At 48.5% G+C, this 17,263-nt stretch overlaps 1 protein-coding gene across 4 annotated transcripts in view; it reads left to right on the top strand.

Moving 5' to 3' along the window:
• Nucleotides 1–17,263, top strand: part of ST3GAL6 (ST3 beta-galactoside alpha-2,3-sialyltransferase 6) — an 87,155-nt gene that overhangs the window by 44,238 nt on the left and 25,654 nt on the right. For all 4 annotated transcript variants that reach the window (XM_074999740.1, XM_074999758.1, XM_074999748.1 and 1 more), the window contains 2 exons: nt 10,369–10,472; nt 15,024–15,087. In XM_074999740.1, coding sequence (XP_074855841.1) covers nt 10,369–10,472; nt 15,024–15,087 — 168 coding nt within the window. The remainder of the gene's footprint in view (nt 1–10,368; nt 10,473–15,023; nt 15,088–17,263) is intronic.

Genomic DNA, 17,263 nt, shown 5'->3' with positions numbered 1-17,263 from the left:
TTATATTAGCTGCTGATAATGGGCCACATCGTCTGTGACTGAACTGACCTTGTCAACTCTGGCCCTCCTCTTGACTGGGACTTCCTCCTTTTCATGAGCCTATATATTTAGACCGTCCTCTGGACCCACTCATGCATCTGAGGAAGTGGGGCTTTGACCACGAAAGCTTATGCTCCAACATATCTGTTAGCCTATAAGGTGCCACAGGACTTCTTGTTGTCTTATAAACATTGTGTGGGAGACCCCTACCTGGCAGCTGCAGGAACCTTCTGGAAGGACGGTATACTGGAAGGTGGGCTAATGCCTTTTTGTTTCTGGAGTAAGCCCAATTAGGACAGGCAGCTGGGGCCTCATTCATTAGGAATCAGCACTCATTGGTCAGCTGAGGCCCTGCGCTCCCTATAAAAGGTTCCCCATCTGGTAGCGGGGGAAGGTTTTGGAAGGCGCACTGGAGGAGTGGAGCAGAGCAGAGCGAGCGAGCAAGCAAGCAAGCAAGCAAGAAGGTACCACGGGAAGCGGTGGGTGAAGTGGCACAGGGTGAGGTTGCTACTTTGGGGCAGGGGTGAAGGCCCTGCCAGTTGCCTCTTGTCCTCGTAGGGACCCTGGGCCGGAGTCCAGGGTAGAAGGCGGGTCTGGACTCCCCCCACCCTTCCCCAGAGGGATTACTCCACTGGGGCAGGCGCAGGCCTGCAAGGGAACTGGCTTTATCCTCTCCATTCTGGACTTGCCTGTGATGAAGATGGCTCGCTAAGCGGAGACTCCTGCCTCTGGAAGGCCTGGGCAGATAAGGGGTTTCCGTGAGTCTCCAAGGCACAACCAAGAAACCGCCAGGAAGTGCAGGGACCCACAGGGCCTGACAAGGGACTTTGTCACACTGGCGTCAGGGGTGGGATGCCACTGCGCGGTGGCCAATAGTAACAACACAGGGTAAACGAAAAGAAGAAGAGGGGGAAAAAAAACAGAGACAAAAAAAAAGGGGGAGCACTTGGGTGTGGGTGTTAGGATATCTCAAAATGGAGGAGCAAGTGAGGGCACTAGTTCAAGTTACAGCAACTCAGCAGGAGGCCAACCAGGTGCAGCAGGAAACCAACAGACTCCTTATCGACCAAGCTGCTGCAGATCAGGCCCTCCTCAGAGAGGTGATTGACCAGCTTCGGGAGTTGGCGGGTCGAACCCCTGGGAGTGAGGGGATGAGGACCCTGAGGGCCGCAGGCTGTCTCCCCAAGATGGCACCAGGAGATGACGTGGAGGCCTACCTCCTTGCGCTTGAGAGGATGGCACAGCAAGAAGCCTGGCCAGAGGAGCAATGGGCCAGTATCCTGGCTCCATTTCTTTGTGGGGATGCCCAGAGGGCCTATTATGACTTGCCAGCAGAATACGCCAATACCTATCCTAGGCTCAAGGAAGAGATTCTGGCCCGACTGGGGGCGACTCCAGCAGCCCAGGCCCAGAAGTACCATGCCTGGGAATATCACGAAGGTAAGCCACCGAGGGCTCAGCTTTTTGAACTAGTCCATCTTGCCCGGAAATGGCTGCGCCCTGAGGCCCATGCTACTGAGGACGTGTTGGAGATCCTAGTGATAGACCAGTTCATGAGGAAGTTACCCCCGGCCCTCCGGGAGTAGGTGGTCCAACATGACTCCACAACAGATGACGAAGCAGTTGCTCTGGTGGAGTGCTGGCTAGCAGCGAAGGGGCTGGCTCGCGCTCACCTGGACACCAGGCCTACTCCTAAAGGAAGGCCACCAGCTCAAATCTTACTGGGTTCTAGACCCAAGAGCCCGGTGGGCCCCGGAGAGGAAAAGGAGGGGGCCAGAGGGCTGCAGATATCAGAGGCAGGAGGAACGTTGCCGCGGCCACCTCACCCTAACGCTAAGCCCCATTTTCCCCGGGGTTCTAGGCAAACCTACACATGCTATGGGTGCGGGCACATGGGATACATAGCCGCCCAGTGCCCCAACCAAGAGGAGCCAATGCAGTGTAACCTCGGGGACTGGTCAGACCCATGTGCCCTGCTTGATCTAGTTGGGGTGTTGGGTACCCCCCACAAGTACACCCTCCCCGTACAGGTGGAAGGAAAGGAGACTTTGGCGCTAGTAGGTTCAGGGAGTGCAGTCACCCTAGTTTCTAGGAACCTAGTCAGGCCTGAGCAGCTATTGCCAGGGAAACGCACAGGGGTGACTTGCGTCCATGGGACAGTGAACTTTTACCACATTGCAAGGGTGAGGATACACATCCAGGGGTTCAGCACTCAGGTGCAAGCTCGAGTGGTCCCACACCTACCCTATCCGGTATTGATTGGAAGGGACTTCGCAGGGTTTAGTGGCTAGCTCCCCCTTGAAGAGCAGGGATCAGGGGAGCTCCCTCATCACAGTGAGGTAGAAGCTGAAGAGCGACATACCCCAGTGTTCCTGGAACTGGCCCAAGAATTGTGTTCTAGCCCAGGGAGGGACCGGAAGACAAAGAGGCAGAGGCGAGTGGCTAAGGAAATAGGTACATGTATCCTGATGCAGGCTCAAAGGCTCGCTTGCGCGAATCGGCGCCCCCATGACACCCAAGGAGAAAGTGAAGTCATTCAGGGTGGGGAAGACCCTGAATTGCCAAAGGAAAGAGAGACAGAGACTGGGGAGGAGGCGGAGGCCAGCACCGACCCAAACCCAACAGGAGCAATGCCAGAGCCAGAAGGGGTCTCCCCAGCTCTTGAACTGGCTGGCCCAGGGAGAGTGACATTTGGACGTGATCAGGCAGAGGAGCCCCGATACACAAACATCAGAAGGGAGGTGGTGGAGGTTGACGGGGTACCGGTAGAGGGCAAGGTACATGGTCCTGGCCTCTATTTTATCATGAAAAGGGACCTGCTGTACTGCGTCACGCAGATCGAAGGGCAAGAGGTACACCAGCTCCTGGCACCCCGGAAACATCAGTGGAACATTATGGACCTGGCCCACAGCCACCTCTTCGGGGCACACCTGGGGGTGGAGAAGACACAGGCACGGATTTTGCTCCTATTTTACTGGCCCGGTATACATGAAGATGTCCGCCGGTGCTGTGTTTCCTGCCCAGAGTGCCAGCTCCACAGTCCTCGTTCCCATTTAAGGGCTCCCCTGGTACCTTTACCCATTATTGAGGTTCCATTAGAACAGATTGCAATGGACCTAGTGAGTCCGCTGGAGCAGACTGCCCGAGGACACCAGTATATCTTGGTGATCCGTGACTACGCCACAAGATACCCTGAAGCCGTGCCTCTCCGAAATACAGCCTCCAAGAACATTGCCAAAGCACTGGTGGAGATATTTGCTTGGGTCGGTATACCGAAGGAAATTCTTACTGATCAAGGCACCCCGTTCATGTCTCGACTGATGAAGGACCTTTGTTCCCTGCTCCATGTACAGACTATGAGGACCTCAGTGTATCATCCTCAGACTGATGGCTTGGTGGAAAGATTTAATCGTACTCTCAAGGCAATGATTAAGAGGGTCCTGAGCAAAGATGGAAAGCACTGGGACATGCTATTACCCTACCTCATGTTTGCTGTCTGGGAAGTACCTTAAGCATCCACCAGGTTCTCCCCCTCGAGTTACTGTATGGGCACCACCCCCGAGGCATTCTAGACATCGCCAAGGAGAGCTGGGAGGAAGAGCCAAGCAGGGGGAAGAACACAGATTATGTGATGCAGATGAGGGACCACATAGCTCACGTCACTCCTATAGTGAGGAGACACATGGAATAAGCTCAGGAGGCCCAAAGGACCTATTACAACTGCCAGGCCAGGTTACGATGATTCCAACCTGGAGACCGGGTTATGGTGTTAGTCCCCACTAATGAAAGTAAGCTGCTGGCCCAGTGGCAGGATCTGTATGAAGTCATCGAGCCAGCTGGGGAGGTAAATTATAAGATACGCCAACCTGGGCAACGGAAGCAGGAACAGGTGTATCATACTAACCTCCTGAAGCCTGGCAGGAAAACGAGGCCTGTCTGGTGGGCCAAAGGGAGGAGGAGAACCACTCTCCAGCTGAGTCTGGAGTGCAGGTAAAGGTAGGACCTGAGCTAACACCAGCCCAGAGAAAGGAAGTCCTCAACATGATTGCCCAGAACCAAGATGTGTTTTCCGAGAAGCCTGGTCAAACATCAGAAGCTGTTCACCACATAGTTACCAATCCTGGGGCCTGTGTAACAATGAGACCTTATCGAGTCCCCGCTGCCAAAAGGGAGGAAATCAAGGCAGAGGTGCACAAGATGTTGAAGATGGGCATTATTGAGGAATCCCACAGCCCATGGTCCAGCCCCATAATTCTGGTACCAAAACCAGATGGCACCATGCATTTTTGTAATGACTTTAGGAAACTGAATGAAATCTCCCAGTTTGATGCCTATCCCATACCACGTATCGATGAGTTGGTGGACCGCCTGGGCAATGCTCGGTATCTGACCACGCTAGACTTAACCAAAGGCTACTGGCAGATCCCACTGGCTGAAGACACCAAGGAGAAGACAGCATTCTCCACACCGGAGGGACTATTTCAATACACAGTTCTCCCATTTGGTCTTCATGGGGCACCAGCCACCTTCCAACGCCTGATGGACAAACTGTTGTGGCCCCACACCAGGTACATGGCCACCTACCTAGACAACATAGTGATACATACCCTGGACTGGGAAACCCACCTGGAATGAGTAGAGGCCATCCTAGACACCTTTAGGCGAGCGGGCCTCATGGCAAACCCTTCTAAGTGCGCTGTGGGGTTTGCTGAGGCCAAATACCTCAGGTATGTTGTGGGGAAGCGGGTAGTAAAGCCACAGCTGAACAAGCTAGAGGCCATTCAACAGTGTCCTCAACCTAAATGGAAAAAGCAGGTCCAGGCTTTCCAGGGGCTTGTGGGGTATTATCGACGGTTCATTCCCCACTTTACTACGTGGGTGAGCCCCTTGACAGACTTGGTGAAAGCTCAAGGCCCTGACCCAGTAAAATGGTCAGAGGCAGGCAAGGCTGCATTCAAGGATCTCCGTACTGCTCTGTGTAATAATCCAGTGTTGATAGCCCCTGATTTCACCAAAGAATTCATCCTACAAAAAGATGCATCAGACGTAGGTTTAGGGGCGATCCTGTCCCAGGTGATGGAGGGAGAGGAGCACCCGATTTTATACCTCAGCAGGAAACTGCTCCCCAGGGAAAGAAAATATGCAGTTGTTGAGAGGGAGTACCTTGCAGTAAAGTGGGCTATGGAGGCCCGATGATATTATCTTCTCGGGCAGCGGTTTATCCTGGTCACGGACCACGCCCCACTACAGTGGATGCAGTGGAACAAGGAAAAGAATGCCAGGGTGACCCGGTGGTTTGTATCTCTACAGCCTTTTCAATTTAGGGTACAGCACAGGGCAGGAAAAGTAAACAGGAATGCAGATGGACTTTCCTGAATGCACTGCATGATGTCCCAAGTTGTCCAGCCCCCTGGTGTTGAGCAGAGGGGGAGGATATGTGGCAGACCCCTACCTGGAAGCTGCAGGAACCTTCTGGAAGGGCGGTATACCGGATGGTGGGCTAATGCCTTTTTGTTTCTGGAGTAAGCCCAGTTAGGACAGGCAGCTGGGGCCTCATTCATTAGGAATCAGCACTCATTGGTCAGCTGAGGCCCTGCGCTTCCTATAAAAGGCTCCCCATCTGGTAGCAGGGGGGAAGGTTTTGGACGGCGCACCGGAGGAGCGGAGCGGAGCAGAGAGAGCGAGCAAGCAAGCGAGTGAGTGAGCGAGCGAGCGAGAAGGTGCCATGGGGAGGCAGTGGGCAAAGCGGCCCATGGTAAGGTTGCTACTTTGGGGCAGGGGTGAAGGCCCTGCCAGTTGCCTCTTGTCCTCGTCGGGACCCTGGGCCGGAGTCCAGGGTAAAGGGTGGGTCTGGACTCCCCCCACACTTCCCTAGAGGGATTACTCCACTGGGCAGGCACAGGCCTGCAAGGGTACTGGCTTTATCCTCCCCATTCTGGACTTGCCTGTGATGAGGATGGCTTGCTAAGCAGAGACTCCTGCTTCTGGGAAGGCCTGGGCAGATAAGGGGTTTCCGTGAGTCTCTGAGGCACAACCGAGAAACCGCCAGGAAGTGCAGAGACCCATAGGGGCTGACAAAAGACTTTGTCACAGTTGTTATGCGTAAAAAGTATTGGATGAATTTAGTCTAAACTATAAGGACTCTGGATTTGGCTGCATGTTTTTATTCAGTTTTGTTTTTTAATGGAAATATACATTTATTCTTGAAACTGACGTCACTTAGAAGATGGAGCTCCAATTTTTTCTGTTAATCAGTTTAATCAAATGGGTCAAAATTAATTTCACCTTTAAGGAGACATGTGAGATTTAACTTCTGCATTTCAATGAATCAAAAAAGGGGTTACTGTTGGTTTGCTTTCCATCTCTGCTTTGTGGGCAAGGAATATTTGACTTAGCCTCATCATCAGGCATAACAGAACATCTACTCCATGTAAGGAAGCAAAAGTACAGGTATTCTGGTCTGATTGTCGTTTGAAAGGTAAAAGGGAAGTAGAATAGGGATAAAGAACCAGATCCTGGCCTGGTATAAATTATCATAGCTCCACTATGGAACTATTTTACAAGGGCCAGATCCTTGACCTGTGCCATTAGTTAGATTGGAGGGGCAAAGAGATTTTTAACCTTATGGAACTAGGAACCGGAAAGAAATTAAGTGGATTCATAACACTAATTGAAGAATTAAGGTCCCCTTTGCAGAACGTAAGCACCATCTGCCCCCAATCAGTTGAGCTTATTAATAATAATAATAATAATAATAACAATAATAATCCGACTTTTTGGGCTAGGCATTGTATCAAGGTTAGCCTGTTTATTTCAGATAAAATAGCCCATTTCCATGTTTTTCATTTATTGTTAATACAGCCTGTTAAATATATATTTAATTTAATAAAGCATGATGTTTGTTTTGGGAAGTAGCAATATTGACTCATTAAACTATGAAGGAAGCATTTATAGTTTAATAGATAGTAGTTGTTTTTAGGAGATAAGAGACTTTGGGGAATCTGCTGACCAGTGCTGTCCCCACCCCAGTGCCCCAGTATTCATGCCTGGGTATTGGATGATGCTGAAGGTGACTGAGTTCAAGATCTGCGCCTCCTTTCTGCCTTCCATCTCAGCCAGCAAGAAGTACCAACACTACCCTACTTACTGCTTGGGAGAAACCCATGTGTTATCAGGCTGCAGTAGCCAGTACTCTGCCTCAAAAAAACACCACATGGAGATTGCCTTGAGGCCACTTAGATCTGGCCTGGGGAATCAACCTGAGAAACCAAGGAACCTGTCCCTGAATACAGAGATTGAGTTTTGTTGCAGCGATACCAGTACTACAGGCCCCATGCTGGGGCCTAGTTGGGAAGCTTAAGCATAGCACTAAGAAGGATGATGCACCCTTTTATGAGTTGAAGCCATAGAGACATGGTGCGTACCAAAGCTCACAAACAAGACAAGAAATTGCACAGTCCAGCAGGACTGAGCACTGTGCCAAGTGTGTCTTCCATGTTGGCCCCCTTAAGTAGGGTGACCATATCTTCTATCCGAAATACAGGACAGGAGCTTTGGCGGGGAGGGGCAGCTCCTCTAAGCCCGGGGATCCGGGAAGGAGGAGGTGGCAGCTGCCTGCGCTCCCTGAGAAAGTGGCAGCCAACTATGATCCCCTGGAGACCAGGGGAAGCAGCACCTACCCATGCTCCCCCTTCTTCGCCGAGGCTCAGGGAAGTGAAGTGGGAGAGGGGAATGGCCCACATACGGGACAGTCTGTCCCTTTGAAAAAATAAGTCGGGACACCTTTTTGGTGTTCCAAATACAGGACAGTCCCGCCCAATACAGGATGGATGGTCACTCTACCCTTAAGTCAAGGGAACCATCAGTTGCAAGACAGTCCTCTGCTCGGACTCCAGCTCTAGTTTCCAGGAGGTTGGAAATGCTGCTGGAGCAACGTTAACTCTTCAGTCTTGGAGGACTTAGCTCTCCACACCTTCCTCTGCTGCCTATGCCTGGGGAGATATGATCTCCACCACAGAACTTCCCTTGGTTGACTCTTATGCTTCATTTGCCTGTGGCTTATACAGTTCCAGCAGTACTGCCCTTGGAACCAGGAGATGTTTTTTCATCACTGAAGGAGTGAGATGAAGTGCAAGGGCTGCCCGTTCTCTACCATCACTACATGTACCTTCAGGGACCATCCACTTCATAGCAGTGTCCTCCTTTCCCTCAGCAGAGATGCTACTGGTATCCCACTCTACGGGGCCTCTGCAGCCTCTGTTGGCTCTGTCCTGTTGGCTGTACTGGGGTTCCTGGCCTTGATATCCAGCTTCAGAGTCTTCCCGTTTCAGGGTGCTTTCTGCTATCAGTTGTTGGGGCAGCTTCCAACCTTTGGGGTACAGTCCACAAACAGTGACTGGGTCTGCCCTGCATGACACATGTAAGGCGGCCACCCAGAGCTCTGTACATACCTTAACTGAGCATGAACTTTCCCCTTGACAGCCACTGAGTCTCTGTGTGGGGCCCCAGATTAGCATGCTCATTAACCAGCACGTAATGTAGTGCAGAAAAGACATGAGGAGTTCAGTCCTTGAATTCCACAGAGTTTGCCAGCTTCACAGCCTAGTGCAGCAGCCCACCTCTGGTACCATGGCATCCTTATGTTCTCCTATCTCAACCAGCTGGCTCCTGGCAACAAGATCACAAGATAAGGCTCAAGCCTCAACCACCATGTTACTCAGACTCCTTTCTGGGGTAAGCGTAAATGTTGAAAACTCAACCTTTGTGCCGTTACAATCCCGGGATTTCGTAGGGGCCTCCAGCAACGTGATGTCAACGTGAGCCTACCTACCAAGGGATAGGTTTCAGACCCTGAGAGAATGTGTTGCCCACGTAGCCAACGGTCCTTCTGTTTCAGTCAGGATTAGCCTGCCCGTCCTTGGCCACCACTATCATTGTCTTCAGCTGTGGCCCCCGAGGGTCCATGTGACATACCATGGACTTTCTGCTGATGGTTGCCCTTCCCCTCACTCCTTCCTGATGTACTCTCCTTCCTCCAGTGCTGGGCAGACCTGAGGCTAAAGGTGGGCAACTACCACAAAGAAAACTTTGGTGAAGACCTATGGAGCAGAAGTGAATCCAAACAGTAGGAGTCTATATGGGAAGTGCAGAGGGTCTACCGCGACGCTCAAGAACCACCTGTGAGTTGGATGGATGTCTGTGTGAAAATAGGAATCCTGCATAATGAGAATCAAGCCACATACCTCTCTCCCTTTCTAGTGACAGCATGATGGTCTCCATCCACGCATCTTCTTGGATTCCAGAAGGGAGGTGGAATAGATCCCCATGATCTGATAGTTCATGGGAATGCATTCAATCACTCTGCTTGGCAACAGACAGTCTACTTCTCGAGTGAGAACGCTGGTGTGAATGTGGTCCCTGAGGAGGGAGTGGGTCAGGGGATGTGGATGAGGTAGCATTGAAAATTCAGCTTGTAATAGGGTCAGGCCAGCAGGCCTTTTTACGAAGGGGGAAAGGCACCTCAGGATAGCAGCCTGAGCTAGGAAAGGAAGGGAAACAGTTCAGCACACAAGTGAAATCAACTGAAATTAAGTAATGAGAGCCAGCTGATCTCACAGCCAGCATGCTGGCACGGTTTACAAGCTGTCCCAGTCAGGGAAGTGCGGGGGTGGAAAGTGAGAGAGGAGGTATAGGAGACTGGAGAGCAGTTGAGAAGGGAATAAGGAGGAGACAAGACAGATAAGGGGTCCAGGGAGTGGGTGATTTAATCCTGATTTACAGCTGTAGAGAAGCCTTTGAAAGAGCAGTTATCCTGTTTCCTCTTTTAGGTTCTGACTCAGAGCCATTCACCATGGAATCTGAGCACCTTCCAAAAGTATTAAAGTTAACACAAGGAGCTCTCTTCAGAGCAGGGCATGTGGCTCCCCTCTGAGAGTTTCCCCTTCCATCATAATGCAGATTCTCTCAAACTTTAGGTTAACTGGCTGCTGGTATGTAGTGGTACAGTGCTGTTTATTTTAACGGATCTGGGCCAGATAATAGCAGCAGAGAATCCGTCCCTCTGACTTTATTTCTGTTTTAAATTCTGATACTATTACACTGTAAAACGTTTAGCCCCATTCCATCTGTTGTACTGTTTCCATGCATTCATTAAGCTCTCTTCAAAACAAAACAAAACAAAACAAAACAAAGCACAACAAAAACTTACATCATGCTATTTAGAGTATTACTTAAAAGATTTTTAAAATGTTTGCTGATACTGATGGTTGATTCAAATGGGCATTGGTGTTTTATTAAAGTTAAATTTTCTGTCTGCTTTCCACCTCTTAGTTTTCAGAAGATACATCCATTCGTATGTGCTAATGACTTCATGAAAGTAGCAGTGTTCCATGGAAGTGAAAAGTTTGAGTTACCTTATGGAATAAGGAGAGCAGGTATGTGTTTTATTGGGGATGCATGCAGTATGTAACATCAGCTGTGCCAATGGGTATGTTTACAGTGTGCACTAAGCCTAGGTCTGCCTCACTCACGGCTGTGGGTGGCAGTATTTCCAAACCTGCGCTTGAGTGCATTGCGTGAAAACCAGGGTTTACAGTTGATGATGTCAGTCTTGCAGCTGTGATAGCATATCTGTATGACATTATGCAGGCCTCCTATGTTAGGTTTGTGGCTTGAGCTATATTCACACTGCAAAATGGTAGGACGTGGACTCAAATCACAGCAGGACTCTAGCTCTGGCATGCCCCCAGCAGGCTCTTAGGACATGGGTCCTGAATTCTTGCTGACCTGAGTTTCAGGGTATGTCCATACTTACTGCGGCTCAGACCTAAGTCAGAGTCCAAGCTTAGTGTTCAGTGTAGACATTTCCCTGATATCCATTATTAAAAGGATTTTTACTTTTTTATTCAGGTACTGTACTAAATTACACACACAAAACTACTGTTGGAGAGGCAATGTGTGCACAAGGATAATCCAGTGCATATAGTGTAGTTGGACCTTTGGAAAGCTTTTGAGAAGAACTCACCCCCAAAGCTCTTAAGCAAATTAAGTAGTCATGGGGTAAGAGGGAAGGTCCTTTCCTGGATCAGTTATGGATTAACACAGGCAGGGAGCCTTTTTTGGATCAGGCACCACTGACCCACAAAAAAAATCAGTTGGGGGGCCACACAAGCAAAATAAAAAACAAAACCAAACTCCCCAAACTGTTGTGGTTCCCAACTGAAAAAGAGGCGAGTGGGAGGGTGCAGGAGTGAGCTGGGGCTGAGGGATCCGGGTGTGAGAGGGGTACAGGAGTGGGCTGGCAGTGGTCAATCTGGGCAGGAATGGGCTTAGGGGGTGGGTGACCTGGGCTGGAGAGGAGTGTAGGAGCAGGCTATGGGTGGGGGGTCTGGGCAGGAGGGAGCGCAGGAGAAGGGCGGCATTCTGGGTGGGAGAGGGGTGCTGGAGGGTTTTGGGTGCAGGGTGCGAAAGAAGGGGTAAATGGTCTGGGAAGGAGTCTAGGGATAGGGTCTGGGTGGCAGGGGCTGCAGGAGCTGTCTAGGGGTGTGGGTCTGGGTGACGGGATGCTTATGTATGCAGCATCCTGGGAACACACATGGCTCAGCTCTGCACCCCTGTCCCAGGCACCATCCTCCACTGCTCTGATTGGCTGGAATTCTAGCCAATCAGAGCAGTGGGTTAAAGCCTTCAAGCAGCTGCCTGTACTGTAGCCACTGCCGCTCCGTTCCCGCTTCCCTGGCTGGGGGAATGGCAGTGAGCGGCAGTGATGCTGTGTGGAATCATAACCCAGTGATTGGAGCATTGGCCTGCTAAACCCAGGGTTGTGAGTTCAGTCCTTGAGGGGACTATTTAGGGATCTGGGGCAAATAGATTAAAAAAAAAAAAAAAAAGAGGGTGCTTTTTCCGAGCAAGGGGGCTGGACTTGACTTGATGGCCTCCTGAGGTCCCTTCCAGCTCTGAGATGTGTAAACCACTTCCTACCTCCCTGCCCATGGCCTGGAGCTGGACTGTGGCTTACCTGACTCTGGCCTGCAAGGCTCTGCCTTCACACGTGCCATGGGCTGGGTACTGGGGAGAAGAGCCCTGAGTTTCAGGGTCTGGATCGAGGAAAGCTGTGCTTCAGATGCAGCCTGTGGGCCAGGGGTTCCCCACCCCTGGATTAATGGATAGGAAACAATGAGAAAGAATAAACTGTCAGTTTTAGAAGGGAAAGAGATAAATAACAGTTTCCCCCAGGGGTGTGTATTGTGACCAATGTTGGACAATATGAAAATAAAGTGAGGTAGCAAAGCTTGGAGATGATACAGAAGTACTCAAGATAGGTAGGTCCTAAAGAAGACTATGAAGAATTACAAAGGGATCTCACAAAACTGGATGACTTAGCAAGAAAATGGCAGTTGATAAAATGCCGTATTGGTATCAGTGTGGATAAATGCAAAGTAATGTATATTGGAAAACATGATCCCAACTATGTATACAAAATGACAGGGTCTGAATAAGCTGTTACCACTCAAGAAAGATTTTGAAATCATTGTGGATAATTCTCTGAAAACATCTGCTCATTGTGGCAGTCAGGAAAGCTAACAGTGTTAGGAATAATTAAGAAAGGATTAGATAATAAGATGGTAAATTTCATAATGCCACTAAAAAATCCATGGTATGTCCATGCCTGGAATACTGCATACAGTTTTGGTCACCCCATCTCAGAAGAGATGTACTAGTAATGGAAAAGGTATAGCAGGTGATCAAAGGTGTGAAATAGTTTGCATTGGAGAGGAGGTTAAGCCGACTGGGAATTTTCAACTCAGAAAAGAGATGAGGAGGATATAATAGAAGTGCATAAAATCATCAGTGGTGTGGAGAAGATAAATTAGTGCTATTTACTCTTCTAAACCCAAGAACTAAAGGTCACCAAATGAAATTAAAAGGCAGCAGGTTTAAAACAAACGAAAGGAAGTAGTTGCAGAGGGATAGCCATGTTTGTCTGTCGTTTCACAAAAAACAAGCAGTCCTGTAACACCTTAAAGACTTCGTTAGCCTTTAAGGTTCTACAGGACTGCTTGTTTTTTGTGAAACAAAAGGAAGTATTTCTTCACACAACATGCAGTCAGCCTTTGAAATTCATTGCCAGGGGATGTTGTGAGGGCAGGAATGACTGCTGGATTCAAACAAGAATTAGATATGTTCATTCAAGGGTAGGTCTATTGGTAGCAACTAGCCCAGGTGATCAGGGATTCAACTGAATACTGTGAGTGCCCTTAAGCCTCTGATTGCCAGATGCTCGGATGGACAGCAGGGGAAGGAGCCCTTGGTGATTCCCTGTTCTGTTCTCTCCCTTTGGAAAGAAGAAAAACAAACAAACAGACTGGTATTGGCCACTGTCAAAAGACAGGATACAGGGATGGATGGACCACTGGGCTGACCCAGTATGGTCATTCCTATGTTCTTGATTTCCTATGGTGCAGAGAGGTGAGTCTAGAACAACAGTAGTCTCTGGGGGTGCATGAGGGTTGGAGTCCACGCAACCCTCCCGTATCCCGAATTTCAGGTAAGTCAAGGGGGGCTTGGGCAGTAGGCTGAGGGGTTAGGGCTGCAGGGGGGGCTGGAGGGTGGAGTTGAGCTGGGGCATGCAGGGATTGGAGCAGGGGTCGCAGGAATGGTGGGCAGGGGGCTGGAATCTGAGCCCTGTGTGCTGGTCTGGGGGCTGGAGCCCCCTCCCCACGCTGGGCTGTAGTGCAACGGGTGCTGGGAGCCCCCACACAGGTTGGGGCTGAGGTGGCTGTGGGAGGGGGCAAGGGGGTTTTAGTCCCCATACTTGCTTACAGTAGCAGGCAGTTGGGGGGCTAAAAACCTTCTCCCTACCTTCCCCGAGCAGGGCCGCTGTCAGCGTGACAGCAGCAGTGCTCTGGGAAGGGGGTTTTAGCCCACCTGCTGCCCACAGCAGCAGGCAGCTAGGTGAGCTAAAAGCCTGCCCCTGACCTTCCTAGGGTGGTGCGTAGTGCTTCTCTGGGAAGACAGGGGGAAGGGGCTCTTAGCCTGCCTAGCGGCCTGCAGCTGTGCGAAGCTAGGCAGGCTGACAGCCACACGTACAGTGAGCTTCATGCAGCCTGAAGATGCGTAACTCCGGGTTTATAGGACTTAATTCTCATCCCAGCCTTGTCATTAGCTTACTGTATAGTGTTGGGCCAGTCACTTAGGCCTGGACTTTTAAAGGGATTTAGGCTTTGCTTTATGCAGCTTTTACAAAGCCAAGTGACTTAGCAGTGTCCCTTTTTCAGAAATGACCTAGGCTTTCGTAGCCAGGTTTTTAAAAGAGTTTTGGCACCAAAAGATGGAGATAGGCACCTAAACACCTTGTACAAATCTGGGAGAAAGACCTAGATATTTGGACGCTTAGGTGCCAGAATCACTTGAAAATGGGTGATAAGTGCCTTACCGTGTGGATTTGAGCAATCCCTATAGATCTTTAAAATTGTATGCCTTGGTCTTTCTGTATCTCACTTCCCCATCTGTAGAATGAGGAGATACTCTCATTAGTCCACTTCAAAGGCACTTTGGGAAGATAGCTACATTAGACTGTGAAACACTCAGATGCTGATTATAGTTGGGAGCCATTCAGTTATCTTAGGTTGGTAAAGTGGACGAGAGTGGACCTTTTTAAGATGACATTTGTGTTTCTGGTCCAGTATATTGACTGTATTCTTCTGTGTCTAGTAGTTTGAGCTCTGTAGTCTCCCCTCCTGAATCCCATTCTGTTCTGAGACTCAGGCATGCCTGGGAGAAGTAGGGCAGCTGTTTATTCTGGAGAAGCTATAATAAAACTGATGGTAAACTAACATGAAGTCTTAAATTATGGCAGTGTTCAGATTCTATTTTCTGGGGAGAAAATGAATGGGGAAAAACTATTCTGGCACTCTAGTGGTATGTCTGTTTCCACACAGTGACCACTTTAAATTGAAAACCTTCTCTCACTGTCTGCTTTCTAGAAATTTATTTTCACCGAGCCCTTTCAAGACTGCATAATTGTGGACTATTCAATGAAGATGATGGGTGAGGTTGTTTTTGGCTTGTTATTACTGTGCTGTTTTAGAATGTAAGCGGCAGTCGGAAAGTGAGATCAGTAGGGTTATTCTGGATTTACATTAGTTTGAGTGAGATCAGAATCCAACGCACTATATTTTAAAAATATGAACACCCAAGTGGCCCTAATGCATAATGAAGTTCTGTTTTAAATTCAGGTAGGGTCAACAATCAGGTATTTTCTTCTTGTGGGTGAACTTAGAATCTTGGTTTTGTTCTTAAAAGGGTTAAATGCTTTAGGGGGTGGCTAATTGAATATGGGCCCATTGCTCTTGAAGTCTTAAAGACTGTAGGGAATTGCAGTTACCCCTGAAGCTCATGTTATGACATGCCTACTAAAAAGGCTGAGGCTATGTCTACACTAGAGAGTTTTGTTGACCAAACTCGCGGAGCATCTGCACACAAAATGCATTTTGTAGACAGAAACTGTCGACAAAAAAATCCATGTAGATGCTCCAGGAGGCCCTTTTGATGACAGAGCAGATCAAAAGATTGATCCGCTTTTATGTGTAGACACGGTCCGTTGACAGAATTTTGTCGGAACCTCTCTTCCAACCGTAACTTCTGTAGACTGATGCTTCTAGTGTAGACATAGTCTGAGAGCATAGGCCAAACTAAGAAGATTTTAATGCCAGTACAGAAGACCCGGTTGAGGTGAATTTTTAGCAGTTCACTTAGAGTAGTTATGTCTATGCTGGGAAAATGTATTAATAAATACATAAATAAAAATGCAATATTTCTAATACCGATTCAACTTCTTTATTATATGCCTGGCCTCTTCCCTTATTTAGAGCTGCCAAAGGTGCTCTGGCAATCCAGTGATTGATAGGGAATGGGACTCGCTCTGTAGATTGTTTATTGACCGCCATATTTGTTCAGTTTGGGCCTTTGACATTTCCTATGGGAGCAACACTCTGTCTGGACTTTGCTTTCTTTGTAGGGTAGCATATTTTCATACTAGCTAACTACACTCAGGCTGTGTCTAGACTGCAGGGAACTGTTGGCAAAAGATGTGCAAACTGCACACTGTATTTGCATACCTCTAGCTGATAATTCTGTTGGGAGAGGCTTTTCTGACATTTGGCCCATCCGCGTGGAGCCAAACGTCAGAAAAACCCACTGTGTTGAGACATCCCTTCTTCATCATGGAATGAGATGTACAGGGATTCCAGCAGAACGCTCCCAACCGGCAGTTTTCTTCCAAGAGACCTGCAGTCTGGATGGGCTCTGTCAACAAAAACTTCTGTCAACAGAAGCCTGCAGTCTATACATAGCCTCAGTCACCAGGCAACGTAAACCTTATTGCACCCTAAACAACAGAGCTTTGCAATCAAAAAGTACTACAGAAGATTTTGTATAAAGAACAAAATATTAATGCTTATTGTACTTTGTTTTTTCATTTGTGTCTCTTTGTCCTGAAGGAAGTTAAACTAAAAATTATTGCCTTATATTAGAATGCCAAGAGCATATTTCATTTTAAAAATACTTTTTGTGCTCTCTGTATTGTAACCTTAAGAAATTTGGAGCTAGGCCCATGCTTTAGCTTATTTTAGGCCTGTGTTCTAAAGATCTGAAAATGGTCTTTTTTTACATTGACCAATTTTTTTCCCCCAGGGAGCTCTCAGTTAAAAACAGCTCTCCTATTCTCACTTACATGTGGTTTGACATCAGAAAGTATCAGTCAGTGAGGATGGAGTCAAGGACCACATCTGTAAAATATGTAGACACCTAAGAGCATCTGTTCCCACTATCTTCCTGTCTGTATTGCTAGGCACTCATGTATTTTGAACAACCTGGTGCAGAAGCTGTTCATAGAGTTAGAGGAGTGCCAACTATTTATTACTTGTCACAGACTGAAAGAACTTGCTGCTGCTGACTGGTTTCTTGAAGGAAACAAACCCACAGATGTTGGATCAGGAAGTCATTATGTGTAGTAGTATCTGCGGTGACTGTTTTTTTAGTCATTTTGATAGTAGAGCAAAACCAGGTAGCAGAATTAACTGTAACAAGTTTTACTACAGACCAATTATAGCGCAAAGGTTGTTTTTCCCTTTAATCCTATTCTCCACTCATAATTTGTGTGTGTATGTGTATGATGTTTAGAAGGTTTTCTACATTTTTGTTTCAGAAATATACATTAGTAGTA

The sequence above is a fragment of the Carettochelys insculpta genome, chromosome 1, assembly GCF_033958435.1.
Source record: "Carettochelys insculpta isolate YL-2023 chromosome 1, ASM3395843v1, whole genome shotgun sequence".
In the NCBI taxonomy this organism is placed as follows: Eukaryota; Metazoa; Chordata; order Testudines; family Carettochelyidae; genus Carettochelys; species Carettochelys insculpta.
This window is presented reverse-complemented; position numbering and strand designations above follow the sequence as displayed.